The following is a 25974-nucleotide window of genomic DNA, read 5'->3' as shown; positions in this document are numbered from 1 at the left end:
TCAGCTGCTGATAAAACTTGTTTAATGGTGCTTTCATTTGTTTACATACTTTCAAAATAAAGCAGTCTGGGTGAAGTCGTCACGTTTCGTCATCACGAGCGAATGATTTCGCCACCCTACGCAGCGGTTGCATCAGGTCATTAATATGACTTTTTTTTTCAGAATCCTTCCTGTTTTGTTTTTTTCAAAATAAAATCACACATTAAAGACATTAACTGTAAAATATGTTATTAAAAGGCTACTGGGGGGAATGATAAAGCAGGCACTTTTTGCTGGCTCAGTATGAGTGGTTGCTCAACAGGTTTAGCAGCAACATCAATAATCAAACTCCCACTTCAAAGTTTTGACTGTTTACAAACCTTAAAGCTCATCTTTAACTCAGTCCAGCACATCTGAATCAAGTCACATATATTTTTGAATAATTAGAAATATACTAAGATTTAAAGACTTTACTGATGACAGGTGACATCAGAAAAAACTGTGGCTGAGTGCACGGTCAGTGTGCCATCTCCAAAGGAAAAATCCTTGATTGGGTGTTTTGGTGATGGTAATGGAGACGGTCAAGAGTTTACATTCAGCATGGATGTAATGTCAATGAATGTCATGATAATTTGTGAGTTTTAATAATTTCTTTGAACTGATTGGTGAAATGATTGTACAGCCTTTAACAACATTAGGTTTCAATAGACTCAAGTGTAGACATACACACCTTTAATATATGGTTAAATGTAACTTAACAAGTTGTATCTTGACCAGATGCTTTTTAGTATCCATCAACATGCTTCTGGCAAAGTGCTTTTTTTGGGGGGGGGGGGCTTTTTTCTGGTTTATTAGATAGTAACAGTGAAGTCTGACAGGAAAGTGGAGGGAGGGTGAGGGGAAGACATGCAACAAAGGCCTGCTCATCCCGGTGAGCTAAACTGGTGCTTCTGGCATAATTCTGGTTGGATATTTAACCACTAGTCTCCGCAGAAAAGGTGGAGTCTAAATTAAAATTGGTTAGTTTCCTGGCACGGACCCGACTTCAGATTTTAAATAAGGTCGTGGCTTTAGCGTTAGCCTTTTTTATTTATTCCAAAACCAGGTTTAATGTGTCCTGTTGGAAAACCCCATCATGTCCAAGTTTCAACTGTCTCAGACAATTTGAAGGTAAATGGTCTGTATTTATATAACGCTTTACTAGTCCCTAAGGACCCCAAAGCGCTTTACATATCCAGTCATCCACCCATTCACACACACATTCACACACTGGTGATGGCAAGCTACATTGTAGCCACAGCCACCCTGGGGCGCACTGACAGAGGCGAGGCTGCCGGACACTGGCGCCACCGGGCCCTCTGACCACCACCAGTAGGCAACGGGTGAAGTGTCTTGCCCAAGGACACAACGACCGAGACTGTCCGAGCCGGGGCTCGAACCGGCAACCTTGCGATTACAAGGCGAACTCCCAACTCTTGAGCCACGATCGCCCCTCGAAGGTAGTCCTGCTCCTCTTTCTTTATTGCGTCCACTTTGTGTAGTGTGCCAGCACCACTGCAGAAGAACAGCTTCTGATGCTCGACAGCTGGTTCAGTGTTCTTAGTTTTGAAAACCGAATCTTAACTCGTCCAAACATACCACGCGTCATTGATGCCAAAGAGCTCAATCTTTAAAACTCTTCCTGAGACTGCATTTGGCTCGTCCATGTGGGCTGCTGCACATTTTTGAAGCAGGTGCTTTTTATGGTCGCGACCCTCGCAATCCATGATCATGTGAAACTCTCCAGTGTGGAAGACCGATGACTCCACACATTGACCAATACTCATTGGTCTGAGTATCAGTGGTTCCAGTGAGAGCTGCCAAACAATCCTTATTATGCTGGCAAAGATCTAATCAATCATGATCACTAAAGGTAACAGGCCTTGGGCTCGTTGAGTCGACCTTCAGCAGAACTTATTAAAAGATTTAAGTGAATGTGTTTCCATGTGATTCACATCATTTTTATGCTCGTCTAACCTTTCAGTGACTCCCTTTGAGCTGTGAATGAGTGCATCCCCATCTGAGTAGAGGATGAAGCTGATCAGAGATCAGTATGTGTTAGTTTGCAGTGAGTCTTCCCTTTCATGTGTTTTAAATCATATAACTCTCAGCACATTTTATTTTGAAGGCGTGGCATTGAGCGTTTTTTTGAGGGGGAGTTTTGGTAGAGAAGACCGTGTGAGAACAAAGACAGGAGCTCAGGAAGTTGAGCATTTAGTCACCAGAGCGATGGCTGGAGGGTGGAGGCTGAGCGCTGCGCTGCTGCTGAGTGAGTTTTGTTAAAGAACTTTTAAAAAAGCTTCCTGGAAGCAGAGCGTGTGTGCTCTTTATGACGAAGGGGAAAGTATTTTTATGTGGTGAATGTCCGTGTGATTGTGAGAGGAGCACGCCGAGGGTGAGATTGCGTCACTCGGTATCCAGTCAGCCTTCGACAGCTTTCACTGTCTTTACTTAAATTTACTCGAGCAGTGATCCGATCTTGTTTTACTAACAACCTCGGGAAGGTAACACTAACATGTTTCCTGTTGTGTAATCTGCACTGCAGTTATTTCCACGTGTCTGTGGCTGGATTCATCGCCGCGTCCTAAACTGACGATTATCTGTTTTTCTTTAGAGGAAGTTTAGTTTAGTGTAGCAGAGGTTTCGTTCAGATTTTTACAGTTTGGTTCAGGTTGGTCTAAAGGTCTACACACACACACTCACTCACACACACACACACACACACACACACACACACACACACACACACACACACACACACACACACACACACACACACACTCTCACTCACTCACGTGTGTATGTGTGTGTGTGTGCTTGTTTGACAACAGAAAACCAACACGAGTCACGAGCCAGACGAGTCACAAGATCAGGCCATATTACATTATTTCCTAGACATGACACTCCCCTGCGGGCCCACCTTTCTGTTCCAAAACTTGAACATCCGGATATTTGACTTTGTCAGTGATTTAAAAAAAAGATTTTAAAGAAATTGAGCTTTGTACAGAGTGCAGGTTTCCCCAAACACTCTGAGTTATTACTGCTATAGTGACCAAGTGACCTTTTTTTATGCGACTCACAAAGCTCACTGTAATTGGTCAGAATAAAGAAACCTCATCTTTCTGTTCCTAGGTGTGTTCGTGCAGGCTTTGAGCGGGCAGCCAGTGAAGTGCACCGTCTCCCATGATGGTGGCACGACCACGTACGCCCTCCAGACCGAGTTTTCTGACAAGGATGTGCAGAAGCCTGAGTTCTCGTGGTTTAACATCTCCGTGAGTGACCTCTCACATAAATGTTCTCTTATATATATCATAAACTTTAAAGGGTTCCATGTAATTTGTATTTATTCGGGATTTTGTCGCATGACAGGCTGATCATTTTTATTTGTTTTCATTTGCTGACTTTAGAAATACGTCCTCGCCAACCACCTCGATCAAATTGCTGTGGTGATAAGTCGCAGCTTCAACGCTCTCACTGTCAGAGCTTGCATCGAAAACCTTTTCTGTGAAGGACACGTCAACTCCAAGGTACAACCCTCCAAATATGAGAAAAAACTTTATTCCACACTGGAGGGAAAAAACTTGCCTGTGTTATCGGACGTGTTGTAGTGTGAATAGTGCTGTTTGCTCAAGAGAGGTTGAGTTTACTCTGCAAATCTGCTAATCACAAAATAAATATGCAGGGAAAACAATCCTGTCAGCAGTACTTCATCCTAATAACTGTCTCTTTTTGTTTTCCGTAGGGGAAACCTCTCGACTACACGGCCAACTGCACCAGTGAGTATCGCTGCCCCGTCCTCACATTGTGTCTGGTTTTTGTTTTCATCAATTTTGAAGTAAAATATGAATTTCTCGTGTTCTTTTGCAGCCGTCTGCCCTCCCGTAGCTTTGCCCGGAGACCAAGGTGAAAAAAACAGTCAGTATTTATGTCACTGTGTCTGTGTGTCACTAAAAGAGACGAAACTGAAATGAAACGTGATTAAATCACAGGAATGTTTGGCAGCGTCTGCATGTTTTCACACGTGATGAACAAATACAGGAAAGGGCCTCATTATTAGATAACACATATCTGTAACACCAGTTACAGTGGAGAGATCAAACTTTGTTACACTAGTACTTTTTACCCGCTCTATTTATTTATGACATCATCTTTAAATAACAGTGTTGCATGCTGTGTGACGTCCCATTCAGGCTATTTAAGAGAGGTAATAAACTCTGAGAACGTGACTGTTTTTATTAGCTGTGAATAATTTATTTGGCCTTTAATGCAATATTAAATATTATTAAATCTGTTTTCCTTCTCAGGGAACTCTCATCACTGGATCATCCCTGTCATTGTCATTGTCATAGTGATAGTGATAGCGCTTGCATGCATCATCCTGTGCTGCAGAAATGAAAATCTCAGGTAATCTTCTCCCCGTATATAAATCATACAATGACATGCTGTGTCCTCATCTGGTGTGTTCATAACTGCTGCTCTGTTTTCATTGGCAGGAGATGCCGCTGTGGGCAAACCAGAGGACTTTACATCGTCGGGAAGAAAGAAGCAGCAAAGCCAGAAATTGTGTAGAAAGAACAGATCTGAAACGATGATCTTTCCCCTTTTTTCACTTTGAAGTAGAGTGTGCATGAAAAGGTTAATCTCCACCTGTGAGTGGATGCTTTCTGTAGTTTCCCACTGCATCTACACAGTAAGTGTAGATGCAGTGGGAGTGTGGACACTTCCTCTGGACTCATCTTCAGTTTCTCTTTGTTCGTACTTTGGCACAGTTAATGACAGCACAGTGGTGGTAATGAGTGACAGAATGACACTTATGTGACTGGATGCTGGAGACTTGAGGTGCTAAACTCTAAGTCATGTGTGACCTTTTATTTTAAGCATTACTTAATGATGATAATAATAATAATAATAATAATAATAATAATTCGTCTCTGAAGCAGTGGGCAGCCACTGGGCGCCCGGGGAGCAGCGTGTAGGGACGGTACCTTGCTCAGGGGTACCTCAGGGTAGCTGTTTAGTGGATTCGAACCCTCCTGTTTTGCATTATACTTGCCAAAGCTGAACCCCAGCTCACTGATTAGTGTTACTGTAACTGTATCTGGCTACGGCCTCGATCCCGTTGTTGATTTTATTCCACTTGCCGGTTAGCTGTGAGGGATTGGTGCACAGGTGAAAAGTTCTCTGGGCTGTGGAAGCTCTCAGACTCTTTGCTGCACCAGCGAGTGCACTTTGAGGAGCCAAAAAGCATTAATACATTAATACAAACCCCCCCCCTGTAAACCAGCTGTGGAAGCTCAGAGACTCATAATGCAGCACCAGGGCGTGCACTTTCAGTGTCCTATAGCATTACAGCACATAGTATATATAACATATAGTAATATAAAGATGAATATAGATGACTTACTATCTATATGCTACTGATATTTTATAATATGAAACTATATTATTTATATATAAATATATTATTTTTATTATTATATAACTTATAAAGATGAACATTGCGATCTTAAACTACTCGTCATGTGTCCTCTTTACGCTGTCCTTATGAAGTGTATATTTTAAGCTGTCAATCAAACATTTGTTTCTCTATCTGTTGTATTACTGTTTCTTTTTCACTCATTAAAAGCTTCTGCTCAGACTCATGAGCTCATTGTGTTTTTTGCAGCTCATGCTTGGTTTTAGTTTGTTTTTTCTTTCTTCCTGTTTTTCCTACAGGGGCTTTTTTTGGGTCTTCTATCTGGTGATATGTTCTGAGCCAATTGAAGCTGAGCAGGTGGGTTGACACATGCACAAGGAAATGATTGGTCATGTTTGTGCTGCTGCCACTTCAGAACACGATGCCTCTGCACATTTAAGCAATGACAGTCACGAGTCTTGTTCTGGGGTGGGGGCTTTTTGATGAAGCTACAGAGGAGTCCTTAAACGTTCTTCATTTTTTTTTGCTGATGTAAAATTTAAAAATGTAGTTATAAAATCCAGAATGCATGCTGGTGCTGCGGGTGGCCGTGTAACTCCAACAGCATTTACTGTGTGTGTACATAACAGGAAGGAAGAGGGCAGAGGGGCTTTTCTAATTCACTGCAAGAAAAATCACTGGTGGGAGTTTCCCTGCACATGAACCTGCAGCGACACTCCAAACTCGTTGCTTGTTTATATACAGTATGTATCTTTAGCTTATATTCAGCCACAGACACAAACTGTTTGACCCAAAACATTGACTTTCACACATGCTACTCCATAACATGGTGATGTCACCGTGTTTCCCTTTCTGTGAGGTTACTGCAGGTCAGACAGCAGCTTATGTAACATTACAAGTATACAGAACACGCATGGATGTGGTGTGAGTAGTGTCAGCCAATAGGGATGAAGCCGTCTGGCAGAGCATGCCATAGTATACAGTCATCCTCACGTTGAGGTAACTAGGCCACAACCGTGTGACCTTACGTGACTGGTGTGCATTGCGGTGGAAGAAGAATTTAGAGATTTCCTGGAGCGTTCAAAGAATTTGCAGTCTCAGAACAAACCAAACCAAAACAGTCTGTCAGCTGCTGTAATCAAAGTGGTTTTAATCCTCATAGCCATATAATGAAACAGCTCGAGGTGGATAGATGTTAAAAAAATGTTATAGATATATGTAGTGGTTAATAAAAACAAAGAAAATAAAGAAGAAGAATGAGGTCAAGTTAAGTAACCGTGTTGCAATAAACACTTCTGTTTTTTATTATTTGCAGAATGACATTGCAAAATGTTTATATTTAAAATCTGAAACCATAATTTTGGCTCTGAGTCTGTTTCTTTGGTTTCCTCTTTCCTTGTGTTTGGGTCAAAGGTCAACCGAATCACAACAGTGTGTGTATAGCATAAACCATGTGGTTTATGATTATTTTTCTCCAAAGGACTTCTTGATTCTCTCTGCGTGGCTGATGTGAGATGACTTTAAAGTCATTTTTGGTCTTTGAGGTGTGCTTTGGTTCATTATGAACTTCTCCACAAACCGGAGGTTGGAGCGTGACTTTGAAGAAAGGAGCACTGCTCATCCTTCATTTTTTAAGCTACCCAAAAACGTTCTTCCTATTTTTTTCTCATTTCTTTTTATTGTTTTGGCGGCTGAATTTTGCTACGTGACTCCCTGCAAAATCCTTTTTCTGATGTGTTATGATTTGTAACCTGTGGCTGAGAAATGCCTCGGTCTTCCCCCAAAGAGTTGGAGGAAGTAGGTGGAGGAGTGAAGGGCAAGATGCGGGGCCCTGCGATGAATTAAAGGTGTGGTCTCTGTGTGGAGCTTTCAAAAGAAATCTGCAGTTCGTTTCAAGACAGAAGGACTGTGAAGACTGTGAGACACCGGCAGCGATGCTTTCAAGTGAGTAAAGAACAAAAGACTTTCAGTGTGAATAACCTGAGTGAGTCTGCTGCATTGCGTTGTTTCTGCACTCATTTAAAATGTGTTTCCTGAGTATTTTGCATTCATCGTTTTATTTGTGCCTTTTATTTGTTTTTCATGTTAGAATGAGTTCAGTTTTCCTTCAAGCACTTAAAGCTCACCTTCACTCCCAGCTTCACTGTTGCTTTGTTTTTGGGTCTTTGCTTCACTTTTTTTTGTTGAAAAAGAAGAAAGCAAAGTGGCACATTTATGCTATAAATGTGACGTTGCAGCTCATTTAAAGCTGACCAAGCATGTGTCATGACAGAAGTCAGGCACAAAGATAAGCATCGTTCTCACTGTTTGAACTTGAGCGGTGTGAGCGTTAGTGGTGTTCCTTCCTGTTTACCTGATCGATAATCAAGTCAGAGGCCGAGGAGACGTCTGCTACAGTGTGTAATGAAGTCAGTGGAGTTGATTGCTGTGACTAATTACTGTAGGCTCCACTCAGATCTGAGTGAGTGATTATTGGTCTAGAATCACCAGCTGTCAGACCTAATATGAAACCTGTCCAGACAATCCCGTATTTCTTCAAGGGAAGTGAGAATGTATCAAAAATGCCCCGACTGAAACTTTAACAGTTATTGGAGAAGAAAAAAGAAGGCGGCACAAAGACTGTCACATGAGAGCTTTTCCTATACTTAAAGAACCCAAAACACCGCTTTTAAGCTTTATCTTACCTCTAATCTGCAGAGTGTGTTTATTTTTCAAGTTTGGTATATCAGTATACCTGAGCTCGTCACTCCAGTACAGCTGTATGCACGGATTAGGACAATGTCTGTTTTTCATACAAGCATAAAGACATTAATGGCGGTTTTGAGTCTTATTAGCTTGTTTGTGTTTACCATAAATATAAAGATTAAATACCAATAAAAGCACATTTTTGTCCACAGGTAGACTTCAGCTCTCCAGCATACAGGACTTGATGTGCAATGTGTCCCACGGTGGTGGCACAGCCAAATACAACATCCAGAAGTTTGTTGATTTCATGGATGCAAACAGATCCAAGCTCGAGTTCTCCTGGATCACTGCAGACGTGAGTAGGACGACTCAGAGCAGCTTCCCATTTTAAGATGTGGTTAACACTATTATCATACATTTAAGGTCAAGCTTTATTCAAATATATCTGTAAGAACATGTGATTTTGTTGTGTGATGAACTGTTTTTTAAAATTTCTTTTTATTTTCTGACTTCAGAAAAGTGTCCTCGCAAACCACCTGGACCACGCGAAGCAGGTGATAAGTAGCAGCTGCGACACTCTCGTCACCTCAAGCTGCTACCCAAACGTTGTCTATGAAGGACATGTCGTCTTAGAGGTATATTAGAGCATAAAAGACAATCTAAGATGTGAGGGTGAAGTTTCTGTGCTTGCATGGTTTGTGGGCAAAGTGTTTTCGAAGAACAGTAAGGGCGCAGAGGCTTAGTTTAGGAGTGGGTTCGCTCGCTGTGGAAATCTGATAAACATGCTCAGAAGTATCGCAACCACATAGTAAACTGATAAACTCTCAGTTAAATTCTCAGATAAACTGAGACATCTAATTGTCTGTTTATTTTCCATAGGGGACGGTTCGAGATTACACAGCCAATTGCACAAGTTAGTCACCGTCCTCCCACATGAGCAATGTTCTGAATATTTTCTTCTCCTTTTCATATCATTTGAGCTTTTTATGACTTTTCTCTCTTTCTTTCACAGCTACCTGCCCTGCAAAAGGTCTGTTTGATGGAAAAGGTGGGACAAAAGTCTTAATCTGCATAACGTATGATTTTTAGATCAAAGTTAAAAGGAATTGGTGATTAAGATGCTGGAAATTTTCAACCACACGCATCTTCTGTTACTTGGAGTAAAATTGCTGCAGCTGCAAAACCACAGACAGCTGTCTTTCACTTTAATTCTTACAGCACAACAAAAGTCATGCATCACAGAACTAGAATTCCTAAAAAGGAAAAAGTGGTTTGAGGAAACTGTTTTTGTGATTTGGTACTAGGGGAGTCCTGCTTGACTGTAATCCCTCCTTTCATGATTGCTGTCATGGTTATCCTGACAGTCCTACTGCTGGCAGGCCTCATGGTGTGCCTCGTGCGCTCTAGAAGGTATTCTTTTAATTGTGTCAGCATATAAATGCATCACAGTTACCTGACGTGTTTTAAATAGTTATTCTCTTGTCACTGAAGAAACAATGGTGCGCCCGTGATGCAAGACTCGGCACTGCAGAGGAAAGTCCGAATACCAGCTGATGTGGAGACGGGAAATCCGGAGAGCAGCGTGTAAAAGTTTCTCTGCACATGCTGGATTCAAACTTTGTGTTGATGCCTCTGCAGTATTTTATTAATGATATTCGTCCGTTATATATCTTTGTTTTTCTGTGTTTTTGTCAGGCAGTTACAGAAACACAGCAGAGTTTCCACTCAGGACCCCCAGTATAATAAATACGCTTGAATAATAAAGTCATTGTTTTAGTGCATTAATGTGTAAAATGTGTCCACCGGGTCAGTAGATCAGAGCTGTAATGGCCCTGACAAAGGCCACTTTCATGACTTCATGGGCTATTCTGCTACTACAGGGTTACCAAGTAAGAGTATGTCATAATTTATTAGAGGATTTAAATTTTTATGAGAAACAAATCAGCAACTTAAGCTTTAAAATCAGTGGATTGAGTGAATGCTGTGTGCCTCTTTAGACTGACCTCCGCCTGCTGCAGGTACTAGAAAGAAGGAGCATGCAGCAGTTTACAAGAAAACCCTGACAAATTTAAAGTTGCAGCACTTTATCTGTAGATGCACTTGGATCCCAATGGGAGCAGCTGAAGACATGGCTTTTCTTCACTTTTAAACTATGCATGCAGACGGTTTGATGAAGGGCTTTTATTCGGGTTTTAATGTGAAATTTACGATGGCCCAGAGAGATCAAATCCACTGGAACTTGGAGAAACATCCACAAGTAGAAACACAATCATCACATAATTGATGTGAGATTGTAGATACATGTGTGCTATTAGCTGTTTGCTCTCCGTTTGTCACTTCCACAGCTGCTCCGTCACATTATTGTCTCACTTCCTTGTTTTCCAAAGTTGCAGTGCGTTTGACCTCTCAGGGCCTCCGTGGAAAAGTTTGTAAGAAGAGACTCCTCACTAGTGAGGGTCAATTTTAAGCTGGTTTGCTTTGTAGATGAAATATATATTTAACCCAGCTGTATCGCAGTGTGATTTCCTTTTGTTTAAAATCAATAAAATCTTCTGTTTGTGATCATGATTTTGTCTTTATCGTGTGTTGTGGGTGCAACTTCTTTCTTTTTTCCACATCTTTCAGGGACAGAAGCTTTTCAGATGAGAGGGAAAATTTGGTTCAATTTTATTTTATTTATTTAGTGAAAATCACAACAACAGTCATCTCCAGGCCCTTAATATTGGAAGGTAAAGATCATACAGCGTATTGTACAGTAATTCAGGGAAACCCCCAACAATCTGACCACTCCCTATGCGCAAGCACTGCTTTGGGAAGATTTTCCTTCCCACTGCCAATCTAACAGGAAGAATCCTCCTGCAGAAGGGAGGGAGACAGGACAAAAGACATGCTGTGGAAGAGAGCCAGATAACTGATGATTAAATGCAGAGTGTTATATAAACACATGGTCAGAGAAAGTGAAACGCTCGGTGCATCATGGAAGTCCCCCAGCAGCGTACGTGTGTCTGCAGAAATGTACGCAGGACCTTAAACGTCAGCCCACTTCCCTTAAGCTGCAGCATGTAGGAGCGTGCACACGGATATATTTTATCTTTGGAGCCATTTGGAGCTCAATTCGGCTCTGCTACAAATTCCACCACAGTTGCCAGGAGGATGCATGCAATGATGGCTACACGTGTTTCCTTGTAGGTAACCATGTTTAATTGGAAGAACAACGATTTCAAGCATCACCCTCCTTTTAATGCATCCAGTCTACTATTCTAACTCAGTGAGCATAACATAATGATCTCCAGCCTTGTGCTCGTCAACATTTTCACCTGAGTTGATGAGGACATTACTGAAATGATCTCAGCAGGTCCTTTTATGGCATGAAATGCTGAATGATGAAATGCAGTGGAAATTGAAATTTTGAGATTAAGTTCATTTTCATGGCAAAGAAGGATTTTGCAATTCATCTGATCACTCTTCATAACATTCTAGAGTACATGGAAATTGCTATCATAAAAACTGAAGCAGCAAAATTTGTGGAAACCAGTATTTGTGACTGTACCACAAGCTGCTGTGTGCCTTCTCTTTACTCTTTTCTTGCATTCAGAGTGAGTCCTTATGTCTCTTTCTAGAAAAGCTACCTGAACTGTAGTAACCCTCATGTCAGTTCCAAGGAGCTAGTCTGACAATACAGTGAAACAATGAAGGGGATTTTTTGCTTTCTCTGTTTTCTCTGTATTTCTGCTGATGAGCTTCTTGGAAGCTTGAAACAATGTGGGCAAGGCAGCGCTCTATTTGATGTCTACTTTAACGTGTTTTTTCTGATCCTCAACCTTGGTGCGGTCTTAACTTTTTTTTCAGCTACATCAGGTCACGAATGCTTTTAATTTTCTTTCACTCTGATTTTTTAGGGAATTTTATGTCAGCATCTGTTGAAACTGACTACATTTAGGATTAGAGATTAGTTTCTGAGGGACAGGAGTACATGCTTGTACTCGCAGAAGCGCGTGTATCACATTCAATTAGGTTTAATCCCAGCAGCCCAGTGCATAGCCATTCCTCTTGGATCACATCATCAGGACGAAACCCGCTCCCGTCCTGCTGCACCGACTCCCTCATTTTCATGGTATTGTTACTTTACATTTACATTACTCCCGCTTGCATCATCAAAAGTACGAAGTTCCGCTTAGGATTTTTAACAATAAAAGCACAAGCCTAACTTCAATGCAGCAATCTGAAACCATAAAGCACAATATTCAAATATGAGAAATAATAAACTAGCCTGAAGCTGTGTGTGTGTGTGTGTGTGTGTGTGTGTGTGTGTGTGCGCGCGCGCGCGCACAGTAGTTGAGACTACTCTTAATCGGTGCCAAACAAGCTTGCAGGAGCTGCTCCATTTGGATTGAATGCATCACTCATTGCTTTTTCAGCAGCGGTTTTAATAACTGGTCGTGTTTATTGCATTATTATAGATAAATAACATATTACTTTATGGTTTGTTATTTTTGGTTCATCTCAAACACACTCACACACTAACAGGAAATCCCCTACACTGGATTAAAAACTACACCTGGAATAAAGTGAAACTTCAATTGAAAAAAATAATTTGATTTAAAGACCAATATTAATCTTCACCCACGTCTGGGAAATAGTGAAATCTAAGCTTCTTCTTTCTAACTTTATTTTGAAAGCCTCACTTCCTGCAACGATGTGAAAAAATGCGAGCACAAGACAGAAGTCTCCAGGAGCTGGCTGCAGGCTCATGAAAGAAGTGGAGATCACGCGCGAGGAAAGATGTTTCCTGCTGTCGCGCTCTTATGTGAGTGACCTGTTAATTAATAACAATAATTAATATGATTACTATTATTATTTTGTTGCTTGGAAACAAAGCGTGAAAGCTGCATGACAGAGAGGCAAAGATTTGGAGCGAATACATGTTCTGACTGTTGCGTCACTCTGTGAAGTAGCACTATCGGCTTTCTTTAAGGACATTTGAATATGTTATAATATAATTATTCTTCGCTGTGATTTTTACCGCTTTATATTAAAGCTGCTGCACCGGTAGTATTTGTACTCCTACACTATTAGATTTTGTTATATATGCGGTTACTAGTATTCGTAGTAATTTCTGTAGTATTCTGCATGTATTCTGTATTTATTGCAGAATTAATAGTTCTGTGTTCGCCACAGATGGTTTGGTTTCATCGATTTTGTTTTGCGTGTAAACACGGTTTACATCTGCGGCGTAACTCACATATCACACTCACACATGGGGTCACCAGTCACGAGTATTAAAATTTCAGCATTACTGAGGGAATTCCCGGGAGGCGGGACGGGGCGGGCCAGGGGGTGTGGAGTAGGTTTCCTCGCTGTCACTCGTGTCGGTGCTGTTTGTGTATGTGTGTGAGTAGTGCCACTAACCACGTGACCCAGTATTTATGGGACGACACAGCATACTGAAAGTAGTTTGAGTTTCTAACGGGCAGCTTGTAGTAAGCTCACACATCCTGATCTATTCATCTCTTCCTACTGAACCAAAACATGACTGTTAAACTCAACTTTAACATCTGACACAGAAAATGAAACCGTGACCTACTTTGACCTACGTAGTCCTTGACCTCACAGCATGAGCTTTACCTTCATTGTCTCGTGCACTAAGTGCTGATAAAATATTCATGTGCATAACTGTAACATGACTTAACTTCAAACTGCATTTTGTTCCCAGTGGTGTTTGTTCAGCTTTGCAGTGCGCGTGACATGATGTGCACCGTCACTCACGCTGGCAAAAAGACTACATACAACATCTCAGACCTGTCCCCTGATATACGAAACGAGGCTTCCCGCTGCACATTTACGTGGTCCAATGCAACCGTAAGTGTGATTAAACCAGAGCAGTTTGATCTGTCCAACATAAGCAGCTATGACATATCAACATGTGTGCAGTGAGAAGGCATTCGGATCTATTATGACTTACTTACAGTGTGATAGTCTGGCTTGTTTTAATATAATGTGGTTGAATTGTTTTCTTAATTATTTATTTAAATTCGATGACTTTAGGATTTTGTGATCGCACACCACGGGGGCCTGTTCCTGCAGCCCGTGATGAGCAGCAGCTTTGGCACACTGATCACCTCCAAATGCATCGGCAACGTTAGCTTCACAGCCGCTTGCGTGATAAAGGTATGACTCTTTAAAAAATACCTTGTTATGAACTAATTAAGTCATAAAAAAAAACGTTTAAAAATGCAAACATGTGAGGGAGGAGATTTTCTGAGTTATGTTAAGCATTGTGGGGTGAACAGTGTGTTCATAGGAGGGGTTTAATCTGGAAATGATGAGATGAATATACTGTGAAAATGTCTGTGTGGGTTCTCAGTCATCCAGGTCATGGTTGTCTGTGGAGCTCAGAAAGAAAGCGAGTGGACGTCTTTAAGTTTAAAGAACTTAAAGACGTCCACTCGCTTTCTATGCTGTGAAAACAACCTTTAATCACAATCACTGTGTCTTTGTTCTTCATAGCAAAGAGCATATGATTACACAGCCAGCTGCACCCGTGAGTATCACCGTGCTAAATTTAATTAAATAAAATTTTTGTCTTTATTTGTTCAGCCCGTGTTAGAGTTTCTGTGTTCATTTATAAGTCTAATGTGATTTTCTGATGTTGTTTTACAGCCGTCTGCCCTCCACAAGCTCTGATTGATGACACAGGTAGGCATTTGATACACAGGTAGCGTGCTCAGGCCTCAGGTGCCTCGCTGTGGCTCATGTTAGCAGAGAACTGATCTTCAGCACCAGTTAGTGAGGAGATCAAACTTTGATAAACTAGTGCTAAACCCACTCTGTTTATTTATGACTTCACAGATAAATTAGAGCATTTATTTGTGGCATTATTATGACTGTAGTGCAACTGCATGCAGATTTCTCAAGACTGGTATTAAGCTCTGAGAAAATGCCTGTTTTTGTACCTTTGAACAAACTACTTGACCTTTGAGATGATGTTAGATGTTGTTGGCTGTTTGTCTTTTCAGGAATGCCTCCTTCCCAGATCGGTGTCATTGTAGTAGCTTTCATTGTCCTGCTGGTGCTCGGCCTCGTGTGCTTCCTGTGCTACAAATATAGACTTTGGAGGTATTTATCTGACTGTAACAGCTGTATTTAATGACATGCTCATCCAATATGGTCTAACTAATGCTCTGTCTTTGATAGTAAATGCTGTGGCCAGACTGGAGGCATCTACCCTCGTGTGATGTTTAAGAAGGCTCCGCAAGCAAAAGCTGATGTGGAGACAGGAGGAAGATAGAGCAGCTTCTCGGTGCACGATAAATCTATAGCCATGCTTTCTCCGTCCTTTCCCCTGCATTACTTAAGTAGCAGTATGCTTGCATTAATATTTCATCTCTGCGGGTTTGCTTTTCTGTATTTTGCCGGGCGGCTTTTTGGGACAAGACAGTTACAGAATGAAATCCATGTTACAGGATATTAGAGGCTTGATGTGCCAAACTCTAACATAAGAGTTCCTCCTTCCACACTGTTCAATTCAATTTTATTTGTATGAAAGCAAAATGACAACAACGGTTTGAGGCTCTTCTGTGGCCTCATCAATGCTAAAAAACGCTGTGACTGATGAAAGGTCATTGATTTCTTCCCACACAGACAAACCTCAGCTCAGTGTTAGAAACTGTATCCTGTTACAGCGTTGATCCCAGTGTTGATTGTAATTCCACTAGCTGTGAGGGATTGGTGCACAGGTGAAAAGTTCTCTGGGCTGTGGAAGCTCTCAGACTCTTTGCTGCACCAGTGAGTGCACTTTGAGGACCCAGTAGCATGAATAAATTAACAATGACCCCCCTACTTCCAGCCAGGACCCCCATGTTAGTGTTAATGATGTAAACCAGCTGTGGAAGCTCGGAGACTCGTAATGCAGCACCAGGGCGTGCACTTTCAGTGTCCTATAGCATTACAGCACATAGTATATATGCATACAACACTATAAAGAATATTATAAATAACTTATTATCCAAATGTTGCTAATATTTTTATAATATGTTTATTATTATTTCTATTATATAAGATATATATGTTTATAATAATTATAAATACACTACCTGGGGTTGAGATGCAATAATAAAGTACAGTGTACTTGTATTGTAGTACTGGATTGCTTGTGATTATGACCAGTTATTATGAATGTTTTAGTCCTAAATAATGCATCATGAATCCTGCCTTATCAAACGTGTGTGTGTGTGTGTGTGATCAGGCTCACCAAATCATTTTTCTGTATCACGTTTCTTGTATTTGTTTTTGCTGTTGTCACAGTTTCATGTTAATTTTACAGCTAATGCACCTGCAAAGAATAAAATCACTTTGTCTAAAAGCACAAGTCATGCATTATGCAAATTTGTTGTTCCAGGTTTTATATTATAGCTCTTTGTCTGCTGCAAGTAGTCTACAAGTAACTGTATATAATTTTAACTAGGTAGTACATGAATAAGTACTGCTTAACTTCAGGTATTTTACAGGAAAGGAGTCCCACAAACTTCTGTAAGTAAATTTAAATAGTCCATAATATCAATGAATTAAGTAATTTTAAGTACCACATAGTCTCTTAGTAATTTCCCCATCTTACACTATAAGTATGCTGTACTTTTTAGGGGACTTGCCATATTATTGTCAGGCTTGAGTCAAGTGAGAAGCTCCTTCAAAATAGGGAATTTATTTGCAATGATAGCAAAAACAATTCTACAGTAGTGATACATCCCAATCCCAGGTGCCAGTGGTACTTCTTCCACTCCACTTCAGCTCACTCAGTATTTATAATTGCTCACCACACACAGGTGAGTTTCGTTGCAGGTAACAAAAAGAACCTCAATCACTAGAGCCAGGTTTCACTGAATGCAGTCATTCAACAGTCATTCCAGACAGGCTTGAGCTGGGAAACATGAAAAATGTTATGGATCTTCATATTGTGGGGCAGGATGAGACAGACAGACACAGGGTGGATCATAGATGAAGACAGGAAGTCGAGGGGCGGATTGTTCCAAATGCTAATCAATCTGTGATATATTAGCTGCTGGTGACAGTGGTTCTTCTTCTACGGTCCTTCTCCCTTACAAAAGCTCCGTCAGGGTCAAAAATATTTTTCCATTGCCTCCCTTTCATGTTTGGAAAGGCCGTAAAGGCGACTCTTAGGTGATGGAACACCAAGGAGCAGGTCTATTCCCCAATCGTCAGGGCGATGAGGAGGGAGAGAAAGAGCGAACTCTAAACACTTCTGCAAGTTCGTGATACAGAAAAGGGACTGAGGACAGATCAGGTAACTCGACCAGAAATGACCGGGTTAAACTGGAACAGAGAGATCTGTGGTTCTTACACAGTTTTGCCCAGTCTATATTTGGATTGTGTGTGCTCAACCAGGGTGCTTCGTGCATCAAACATGAACTAACTAATCTTTCCACATTTTCACCAGACAGGGACAATGACATGGACTGAGTGTGATGTGTGATATCCAGGAAATGGGGACCATTCAAAGCAGAAACTTGTCCCTGTTCAGGAAGGGTGACAAGTGGGATGTTAAGCTCTTTTGCTAGCACTTGATCAATAAAGCTCTGTTCAGCCTAGGAGTCTCTTAAGGTTTTCAAACAGTGAGTGAGAGCATTAATGATGAATGTGGCTGAAACCATGAGTCTTGGTGGGGAGGAGTTATCATTCATCTTGCCTGCTAGTCTCCCCACACTTACACCCGATCTTTTGTTCGCACAGGGCAGGTGCCAACAAAACGTCCCTTCTTCAGAAGGTGAGAGGTGCACAGGCTGTTTCTCGTTGTATTCAGACCCACCTCTCCCCCGGCTAGGCTCCTCACCACATGGAGGAGAGCCCTCCAAAGGGGTGAGGGAGTTGTAGTTGTTCACTGGGAGAAACCTTTTGTCACTCAGCCAGGATACTTTGTTTCTCTGAACAAATTTCTTCCACTGAAAACACAACCTCAAGAAGAAGATTTCCATCTTGCATCAGCATGCATCAAGACACTTCTTATATGCATATTCACCCACATGGTTATCCGACCAGATACACATGGAAACAAGAGCATAAAGTGAATTACGGAGATCCTTGGCAGCCAGCTCCTATCTTAAGTTTTCTTCTTCTTCGGTCCGGCTTTGTCAAACAAAATCCCAAAGTCTATAGAAAAATTGGCCACACTCCTCCTACCTTGCTTCAGGTGAAACATCTTATACACCGCCACGTCACAGTTGGATCCTTTGTCAAAAAGATTCTTGAATTTGCGGATAAACCCCTCAAAACAGATTCAGGTTAGTTTTGAAACCACCTGTGCCCACTTTATTTTATTTTATTTTATTTTATTTTATTTTATTTTATTTTATTTTATTTTATTTTATTTTATTTTATTTTATTTTATTTTATTTTATTTTATTTTTTGTGTGTCCCGTTTGGATCTTTAGCCATCAGAATTGTTGTCTTAAGGCCAAGAAAGATGCCAAGCGGATTTATTTTACCAAGTGGATCATCATGGCCTTGCCATATTGTCCATTTGATTGACCTTTATTATAATTATGAATTTATTTTATTTTCAGTTGCTACAAACGGGACAGACATGACTGGGGGACAGGACAGGGAGAGAGAATGAAAGAAAGAGAGGGAGAGAAAGAAAACCAAAGGGGAGAAGAGACGGTGAGAAGGGGGAGAAGAAAGAAAGAAAAACAAACAAAAAAAAACAAAACACCTGGGTCACCTGTATGGAGAAAAAAAAACAGAAGAGAAAGCAAACAACAAAGAGCAACATAATAAAAAAACGGCACCATCACAATAAACTAGCTAGCAGTAGATATCAGTAGATACTAAATAATAAACGATATTGTGCAGCACGCAAGATAGACAGCGCACAATGTGCTTTGAGGCAGCAGCCAAGAAAGCTGTAGTCCGTGTCTGTGAATACCCGTGTGTACACCTGTGTGGATCAGCGCGCTTGCATTCCAAAGGTTTCTCCATGTAACGATCTGCTAGAGGGTGTGGGGAGCCACAGCCCCGTCCTCCAGGGTATGAAGCAGGTATGGAGGAGATCAAAACTCCAGACATCCAGAGGCCCCCAGAACACAAGAGACCAAGGAAGACCAACAGAGGGGCAGCCGCGCCACTGTTCCAGTAAGAGCTGAGGAGAGTCCCAGATGAGGGCTCACTCAGCAGCCGCGGAGCAGAAGCCAGGGGGAGTTGCAGTGACGCGCCCATGAGCTCCGCCGGCAGCCAGCTGTGCCTGAGTGACCGAGCCCCCGGCCAAGAGGCCGGGGGCACCCCACCTCCGAAGTGGCCCGAGCGAGCCCCAGGCTCCAGGCCCCGATAAGCGGCCGCCAAGGAGTGAGCCGGTGTGTACCCGGACGCCCACCCCCAGACACAAAGAACCACCAACGCACCGACACCTGAGGGAGTCCGCCACTGGCAGGGGAAGTGGTGGGTGGAGATAGGCCTCCAAACCTTGGAGGGCCTGAGATGTCCCCAGAGAGGTGGCGTCTGATACCCAACCTGACATATAGACACAGATACAAACATCCATTCCCACCCTCATGCTCTCATATGCGCTTACTCCACATTCAACCAACATGGAGACAGACATAAAGAGACGCTGTACACACGATCACACTCCCCAAGCGTACTCTACAAACCGGGTCTAGGTACCCTTGCCCCTGGAGGGGGGAACTGCACCCAGACCCAGGTGGTGTTACCCTTTTCCCTGCGGTGGGGAGAGGCAGACCGCCCCGACTCCGCAGCAGCAGGGAGGCCCCACACTCCAGACCGCAGTCGGACGGCCAACTCCTCCTAGCCCCCCCGCTCCAGCAGGCCGCAGAGAATGGGGGTGAGAGAAGACTCCAAACCTCCCTCCACCTGCTCATTGTAGTGTTGATGCATGTGTGTTCTAAGGTGCAATTAAAACCCAGGAGGGCTTGGAGCTACCTGCCAGAGAGCAGCAGGTAAGCGCATAGTCCCTCCTGTTAGCCCTCAATGTCTACGTGTATTCAAAATTGAGAGGTGGGCAACGACGCCAGGGGTGAAGTGTACACCATGATGGTAATTTGGACTCTGTGTATTGTGCCCACCCCCAAGATCCTATATGTATGCATAATGAGAGTGTGAGTAATGTGAATGTCTAAGTTGTGGGATAAAATTGAGGCAGAGGCAGCCAGAAGGGGACAGAGGGGGGGGTAGCCTCCTCTGCACCCTGGTGACATACCCCTACTCCAAGGTCCTGCATGTGTGGGTGGTTGTGGTGGAGCGGGAAGAGGGAGGCAGCTGGAGATGGGGAGGGAAGGAAGGGACAGAATGTGCCCACTTTAAAGCTCTCCTCCGTGAGAGCAGAACCATGAAAGCAGTCTTAGCATTGTCTGTCTAATAAGTTATACTTTGTTGGTGGAAAATCAAGGCACATCTGATTTACCCGTAAACGTTTTGGGCGAAGGAAGCGGGCGCTCCGGATACTCGGGAGGTGGAGGAGGTGCGTGGACAGCACAGATCAAAGAAGCACTTGTAGATAAAGAGGGAAAAGATGGCTGATTAGAGACTTCTCATTTCTGAGGGATCCAACATATCTTTTAATGCACAAATTTGTTGCACAGTGGAGGCCTGTTCTCTGGAAACATGGGGCAGAATTTGCTCATCACGGTTTAACTGGGCCTCCTGCAAAGTTCACATAGACAGAACGCGTTTAATGGGATCCGAGCCCACTGAGTCCATCTTCTTCCAGAAGATTAGATTAGGTTAGATAAAACTTTATTAATCCCTCAGGTGGGTTCCTCTGGGAAATTCAGTTTCCAGTAGCACAGCACAAACAGAAGTTGCATGTTACAGAGTTGGAACACCAAATAAAGGGGAATGACGGAGTACAAATATAAGAATAAATATAGCATATATACACATATATAAATGTCACACAGTGGAAATTTCTATTTATCTTTTATATTGGTTTTATTCTGATTTTTAATGCTTATTTATAAGTGTAGTTTTTATTTGCATGATTCTATTCTGTTTGTATTGCATGTTTTTAGTGTGTTATTTGACATTGTTTTAATCCACTGTGGAATGGCTGGGCATGGGACAATTAGCTGACAGTGATCACCTGCTGAGGCATGGGTGTGTCCACAGGTGGCCTATCAGCTGTCTAAAGACCTCTTAAAAGGAAGCTAGCTAAGCACTGGAAGACAGAGGCCCCAGATGGAAACAGGAATGCATGAAGGCCATGTGAAAAAAAAAAGAAAAAAAGTGCCGCATAACAAAAAGGACCACGTACTTAAGAAAGATAAGATACTTTATCATCATTATACAAGAATGTACAACGAAATAATAGTACACTGTCATGCACTGGATATGGACTTATTATGTAAGATGGGGGAATAGGTACCATATAATATAATATATTACCATATAATACTTACCAAAGTTACCATGACATTGTACTTACACAGTATAATTATGTCTTTGTTTCCTTTAAAAATCTGACTTGTTACCCCCCTTAGTATGCCTATACCTTTAAGGATGTGTAAGTAAATATAATTACATTGTAATTTCAAATTCCATTTAATTACAGGTCAATTACGCCCTCAGTCGGACTCGATTATACCCGGGTCAGTTTTGTAGTAACAACTTTTTTGACATGTGAGACAACAGGTGGTGTCCCCAGGATTGACCTGGAAAGTTATTTTCCATAGACAGTAGCCTGTTGCTCAGGCTTTACTTTCTTGCTTTGGCTATTCAAAGAAAAGAAAAGGCGCTATGAGATATGAGATGTGGGAGGGGTGTACAAGCTGGTTTGGTTATTCTGGAATTACACGCCACCTACCCCTCCTGCTCCCTCACGCATAAACGGGAAATACACCTGCAGTCAGCTGGCAAAGCAGAACACGTTCAAGATGGGGATGGTGTCGGCAGCCATGGGGATAAGTGAGTAACTTCATCAGATTATTTGTTAAAGGGTTGACTGGAAACAAACAAACACTGTAACCTGTAGGGCAGAGAGGAAATTGTGTTTATGTGTTTATCAGTAATCCGCGCACCTACTCAGCTGTTTTATTCCGGTTTGTGTCACCGGCACGTCAAAACTTTTAGCCTGTAAACGCGTTCGAGTAATCGGCAGTAAATATTCATGCGAGCCCTTCCTGAAGTTTTAGTTGTTTCTTTGTGGTTTTCATTTCCATGGCTAAAATCTCACAAAGTCTCCGAGACACGTGAGGAGTTTAAAGTCATGGCACGCGAGGGATCTTTAACACCCAACCACTCACCCACACCCGGAAAGGAGCGCAGAGCATAGTGTGTTAATCTGATTAATGTCAATGTTGTAATCTGCAAAGTTATTCTGTTAGTTCTGAAGTTCGTTGTGTCTAAACTTCAGGTATTGTCTGTAAACATCGAACCTCCAGAGATTCATGAAAAAGAAAATAACCCATATTCACGTGCACAATTATATTTTTATTTTAACTTTAAAACACTTTTTGTTGTCAGGTATTTTACTTCATCTTGGTGGTGCACACAAGTGCAACGTCACTCAGCGTGATCATGAGACAACATATAACATCCCAGATCTGTCTTATGCTCAGGGTCCAAGTGATTCCAGCTGCACATTCACCTGGTCCAACGCATCTGTAAGTAAACCGTACCAGAGCAGCTTCACGTATTCTGATGTGTAACAGTTACTACCAAGTCTTAACTTCACATTAGCGCTTCCATCAATATGTATGAAAATGCAGGTTACATGGGGTTGTACTTCATTTACGTGCAGCCTGGCTTGTTGTGATAGAATGTGGAGGGTTTGTGTTTCAGCAAACCGTGGTTGCAACTCACGTTAATAAAATGGAGCCGGTGACGATGAGCAGATTTGGCAAACTTGTCTCTTCCAAATGCATCGGCAACATGATCTTCAGTGGAACCTGCGTGACTGAGGTATCACTGTTTCCATGGCCAACAGTGGTCAGCATAATTAGAAACTCTAGTTTTGATGGGGGAGGTTTAGTTAACAGCAGAAATATAAACATGCTGAAATACTTAGAATACAACAATAAAAGTATTAATTTGAACACGCTGTTCTGCCAACCCCCAGAAAACATTTAATCATTATCCCGGTGTCTTTATTTTTTTTCTTCATAGGGGACACCAAAGGACTATATGGCCAGCTGCACTGGTGAGTATCACTAACAGACTGAACACGTTTGACGAGCATTATTCTGAATATCTCCTTCTCTTATTTGCATTCTGTCATGTTTTTCTTCCATCTTTTAAGTCTAATGTGAACATCTAATATTCTTTTACAGTCACCTGCCTGCCAGAAAAAGAAGAAACAATAGGAGACAAAGGTGAAATAAAAATATCATTTTTTTTATATAGTCCAAAGTCTCTGGATCTCTATTAGAGACAATACAGCGGGGTTAAGTTAGAAGAATGTTTGGTAATTTTGATACTTGATGTTTACATGGAAATCCTAGCATCATGGATATTTACAAGAAATGGCCTCGCTGTGGAGCGTTACAGCATTTATTTGTGGCGTTATTATGACTGTAGTGCAACTGCATGCAGATTTCTCAAGACTGGTATTAAGCTCTGAGAAAATGCCTGTTTTTGTACCTTTGAACAAACTACTTGACCTTTGAGATGATGTTAGATGTTGTTGGCTGTTTGTCTTTTCAGGAGTGCCTCCTTCCCAGATCGGTGTCATTGTAGTAGCTTTCATTGTCCTGCTGGTGCTCGGCCTCGTGTGCTTCCTGTGCTACAAATATAGACTTTGGAGGTATTTATCTGACTGTAACAGCTGTATTTAATGACATGCTCATCCAATATGGTCTAACTAATGCTCTGTCTTTGATAGTAAATGCTGTGGCCAGACTGGAGGCATCTACCCTCGTGTGATGTTTAAGAAGGCTCCGCAAGCAAAAGCTGATGTGGAGACAGGAGGAGGATAGAGCAGCTTCTCGGTGCACGATAAATCTATAGCCATGCTTTCTCCGTCCTTTCCCCTGCATTACTTAAGTAGCAGTATGCTTGCATTAATATATCATCTCTGCGGGTTTGCTTTTCTGTATTTTGCCGGGCGGCTTTTTGGGACAAGACAGTTACAGAATGAAATCCATGTTACAGGATATTAGAGGCTTGATGTGCCAAACTCTAACATAAGAGTTCCTCCTTCCACACTGTTCAATTCAATTTTATTTGTATGAAAGCAAAATGGCAACAGTAGTTTGAGGCTCTTCTGTGGCCTCATCAATGCTAAAAAAAACGCTGTGACTGATGAAAGGTCATTGATTTCTTCCCACACAGACAAACCTCAGCTCAGTGTTAGAAACTGTATCCTGTTACAGCGTTGATCCCAGTGTTGATTGTAATTCCACTAGCTGTGAGCGATTGGTGCACAGGTGAAAAGTTCTCTGGGAAATTGTTAATGGACTGATTCTTATATAGCGCCTTTCTACTCTCCTGGAGTACTCAAAGCGCTATGAGCTGTGGAAGCTCTCAGACTCTTTGCTGCAATAATGCTAATAATATAATATAATATAATATAATATAATATAATATAATATAATATAATATAATATAATATAATATAATATAATATAATATAATATAATACAATATAATATAATATAATATAATAACAATGATCCCCCCTACTTCCAGCCAGATCCCCCATGTTAGGGTTAATGATGTAAACCAGCTGTGGAAGCTCGGAGACTCGTAATGTAGCACCAGGGCGTGCACTTTCAGTGTCCTATAGCATTACAGCACATAGTACATATGCATACAACACTATAAATAGCTTATTATCTAAATGCTGCAAATATTTTTCTAATGTGGATGTTTCTTTATTTTTACTTACTTATTTGTACTGTTTTCTTATTATATAACGTATATGTCATTAATTTAAAGGATTCCTCCTGTAATGTGTACTCTGTACCTGCATGGCCAGTCACTGTGAGTGTTTTTGTCCCAGATTATCCTTCTTGCTCTGTTTTTTTGCTTTATGTTCCCCTATTATGCTGAAAATGGATTAAAAACTGCTGATTAAAAACCTGAGTTGATTTTGTTTCTTTGCTTTGTTTCTTTTTTTTTTTTTTTTACACATCATATCTGGTGACACCTTAGCATCCAGTGAAGGCTGGCGGAGGTGGGCAGCTGAGGTGGCGTGAGCAGCAGGTCCTTTGTGTTATAGCAGTCTGGAGGAGCTCAGGCACTAACTCCACTGTAACCCGACACTGCTCTTGTGCCTCTGCAGACATTCAAATACAAAGGTTGAGTCTTGTTCTCTGACTTTATTTGTTACTGACTGGGTGTAAAAAAGGTAAATAAACTGTACTTAGGTAATCCATACTGCATGCTTTACAGATTTACAAATTATCCCGGGGCTCAAGCATTATTTAAACTAGTCAGTCACAACATTAAAATCAATATAGTTACCAGATTATTACCTCTGGAAGTGTCATGTGAAGTCTGCCATCAGCACTGACAGGATAAAGGACAAACTCTGGATTCACATTGTGTGAAACATCAAAGGGGTTGTGCTTCTTTTTATCTGCCCCAGAGGCTCAAAAATCATCATGACTTTCACAGTGTTTTTATTTTTCCACTTCTTTTCCACTTCCCCATGTGTTCACTTCCTTTACATTTTGCAGCTAACATCTCTTTGGGAAGCAACCTGTTGGTGCAAAAATGTAATTTTACACCAGTCCAAGTTTAAATTGGGTTCTTTGCTCAAATGTTTGTTATGTATAGACGCATCGCTAGGTCAGTGTCAAGATGCTTAATAAGCAGAAAAACATTCCTTCACGGACTGAAAATGGGTGAAAAAGCAGCCCACAGCCAAAGATAAGCTTCAGATATCCTGG

The 25974-nt window shown here is 41.6% G+C and overlaps 4 protein-coding genes across 8 annotated transcripts; all 4 read left to right on the top strand.

The window, feature by feature from the left end:
- Window positions 1-2180: 2180 nt before the first annotated feature.
- On the top strand, window positions 2181-5660 carry LOC309695503 (uncharacterized protein). Of its 2 annotated transcripts, none has more exons than XM_082516197.1 (7): window positions 2181-2287; window positions 3151-3290; window positions 3426-3545; window positions 3761-3794; window positions 3886-3921; window positions 4323-4422; window positions 4512-5660. In XM_082516197.1, exons 1-7 carry the CDS (start codon window positions 2248-2250, stop codon window positions 4585-4587), a joined length of 546 nt encoding a protein of 181 aa, XP_082372323.1. In that variant the 5' UTR covers window positions 2181-2247; the 3' UTR covers window positions 4588-5660. The 2 variants fall into 2 exon arrangements, with proteins under 2 accessions (XP_082372323.1, XP_082372322.1); XM_082516196.1 differs by having other exon boundaries at window positions 3886-3933.
- Window positions 5661-7206: 1546 nt separating this feature from the next.
- LOC309695017 (uncharacterized protein) lies at window positions 7207-10636 on the top strand. 3 transcript variants are annotated; one of them, XM_082515381.1, is made up of 7 exons: window positions 7207-7378; window positions 8332-8474; window positions 8635-8754; window positions 8999-9032; window positions 9132-9149; window positions 9424-9529; window positions 9611-10636. In XM_082515381.1, exons 1-7 carry the CDS (start codon window positions 7369-7371, stop codon window positions 9705-9707), a joined length of 528 nt encoding a protein of 175 aa, XP_082371507.1. In that variant the 5' UTR covers window positions 7207-7368; the 3' UTR covers window positions 9708-10636. The 3 variants fall into 3 exon arrangements, with proteins under 3 accessions (XP_082371507.1, XP_082371506.1, XP_082371508.1); XM_082515380.1 differs by having other exon boundaries at window positions 9132-9167; XM_082515382.1 differs by lacking the exon at window positions 9424-9529 and having other exon boundaries at window positions 9132-9167; window positions 9611-9697.
- A 483-nt stretch (window positions 10637-11119) lies between these two features.
- LOC309695556 (uncharacterized protein) lies at window positions 11120-16487 on the top strand. The gene is made up of 8 exons (XM_082516278.1): window positions 11120-11304; window positions 12799-12926; window positions 13833-13978; window positions 14165-14287; window positions 14627-14660; window positions 14780-14815; window positions 15136-15235; window positions 15314-16487. Exons 1-8 carry the CDS (start codon window positions 11273-11275, stop codon window positions 15405-15407), a joined length of 693 nt encoding a protein of 230 aa, XP_082372404.1. The 5' UTR covers window positions 11120-11272; the 3' UTR covers window positions 15408-16487.
- A 5518-nt stretch (window positions 16488-22005) lies between these two features.
- Window positions 22006-24614, top strand: LOC309695557 (uncharacterized protein). 2 transcript variants are annotated; one of them, XM_082516279.1, is made up of 7 exons: window positions 22006-22048; window positions 22607-22746; window positions 22925-23044; window positions 23249-23282; window positions 23413-23454; window positions 23786-23885; window positions 23964-24614. In XM_082516279.1, the coding sequence occupies exons 1-7, from the start codon at window positions 22018-22020 to the stop codon at window positions 24055-24057; spliced, it is 561 nt and encodes a 186-aa protein (XP_082372405.1). In that variant the 5' UTR covers window positions 22006-22017; the 3' UTR covers window positions 24058-24614. The 2 variants fall into 2 exon arrangements, with proteins under 2 accessions (XP_082372405.1, XP_082372406.1); XM_082516280.1 differs by lacking the exon at window positions 22925-23044.
- The last annotated feature ends 1360 nt before the right edge of the window (window positions 24615-25974 follow it).

The sequence above is a fragment of the Aulonocara stuartgranti genome, assembly GCF_965226115.1.
Source record: "Aulonocara stuartgranti genome assembly, chromosome: 19".
NCBI classification, from domain to species: domain Eukaryota; kingdom Metazoa; phylum Chordata; class Actinopteri; order Cichliformes; family Cichlidae; genus Aulonocara; species Aulonocara stuartgranti.
This window is presented reverse-complemented; position numbering and strand designations above follow the sequence as displayed.

Coding starts and splice junctions, on each gene's coding strand:
- LOC309695503 (XM_082516196.1), top strand. CDS start 2,248: ATGGCTGGAGGGTGGAGGCTGAGCGCTGCGCTGCTGCTGA. Junction 2,288..3,150: donor GAGCGCTGCGCTGCTGCTGA/GTGAGTTTTGTT, acceptor TTCTGTTCCTAG/GTGTGTTCGTGCAGGCTTTG. Junction 4,423..4,511: donor TGCAGAAATGAAAATCTCAG/GTAATCTTCTCC, acceptor TTTCATTGGCAG/GAGATGCCGCTGTGGGCAAA.
- LOC309695017 (XM_082515380.1), top strand. Junction 8,755..8,998: donor AAGGACATGTCGTCTTAGAG/GTATATTAGAGC, acceptor TATTTTCCATAG/GGGACGGTTCGAGATTACAC. Junction 9,033..9,131: donor TTACACAGCCAATTGCACAA/GTTAGTCACCGT, acceptor TTTCTTTCACAG/CTACCTGCCCTGCAAAAGGT.
- LOC309695556 (XM_082516278.1), top strand. CDS start 11,273: ATGCATGCAATGATGGCTACACGTGTTTCCTT. Junction 12,927..13,832: donor TCCTGCTGTCGCGCTCTTAT/GTGAGTGACCTG, acceptor TTTTGTTCCCAG/TGGTGTTTGTTCAGCTTTGC. Junction 13,979..14,164: donor TTACGTGGTCCAATGCAACC/GTAAGTGTGATT, acceptor CGATGACTTTAG/GATTTTGTGATCGCACACCA.
- LOC309695557 (XM_082516279.1), top strand. CDS start 22,018: ATGGGGATGGTGTCGGCAGCCATGGGGATAA. Junction 22,049..22,606: donor GTCGGCAGCCATGGGGATAA/GTGAGTAACTTC, acceptor TTTTGTTGTCAG/GTATTTTACTTCATCTTGGT. Junction 23,045..23,248: donor GTGGAACCTGCGTGACTGAG/GTATCACTGTTT, acceptor TTTTCTTCATAG/GGGACACCAAAGGACTATAT.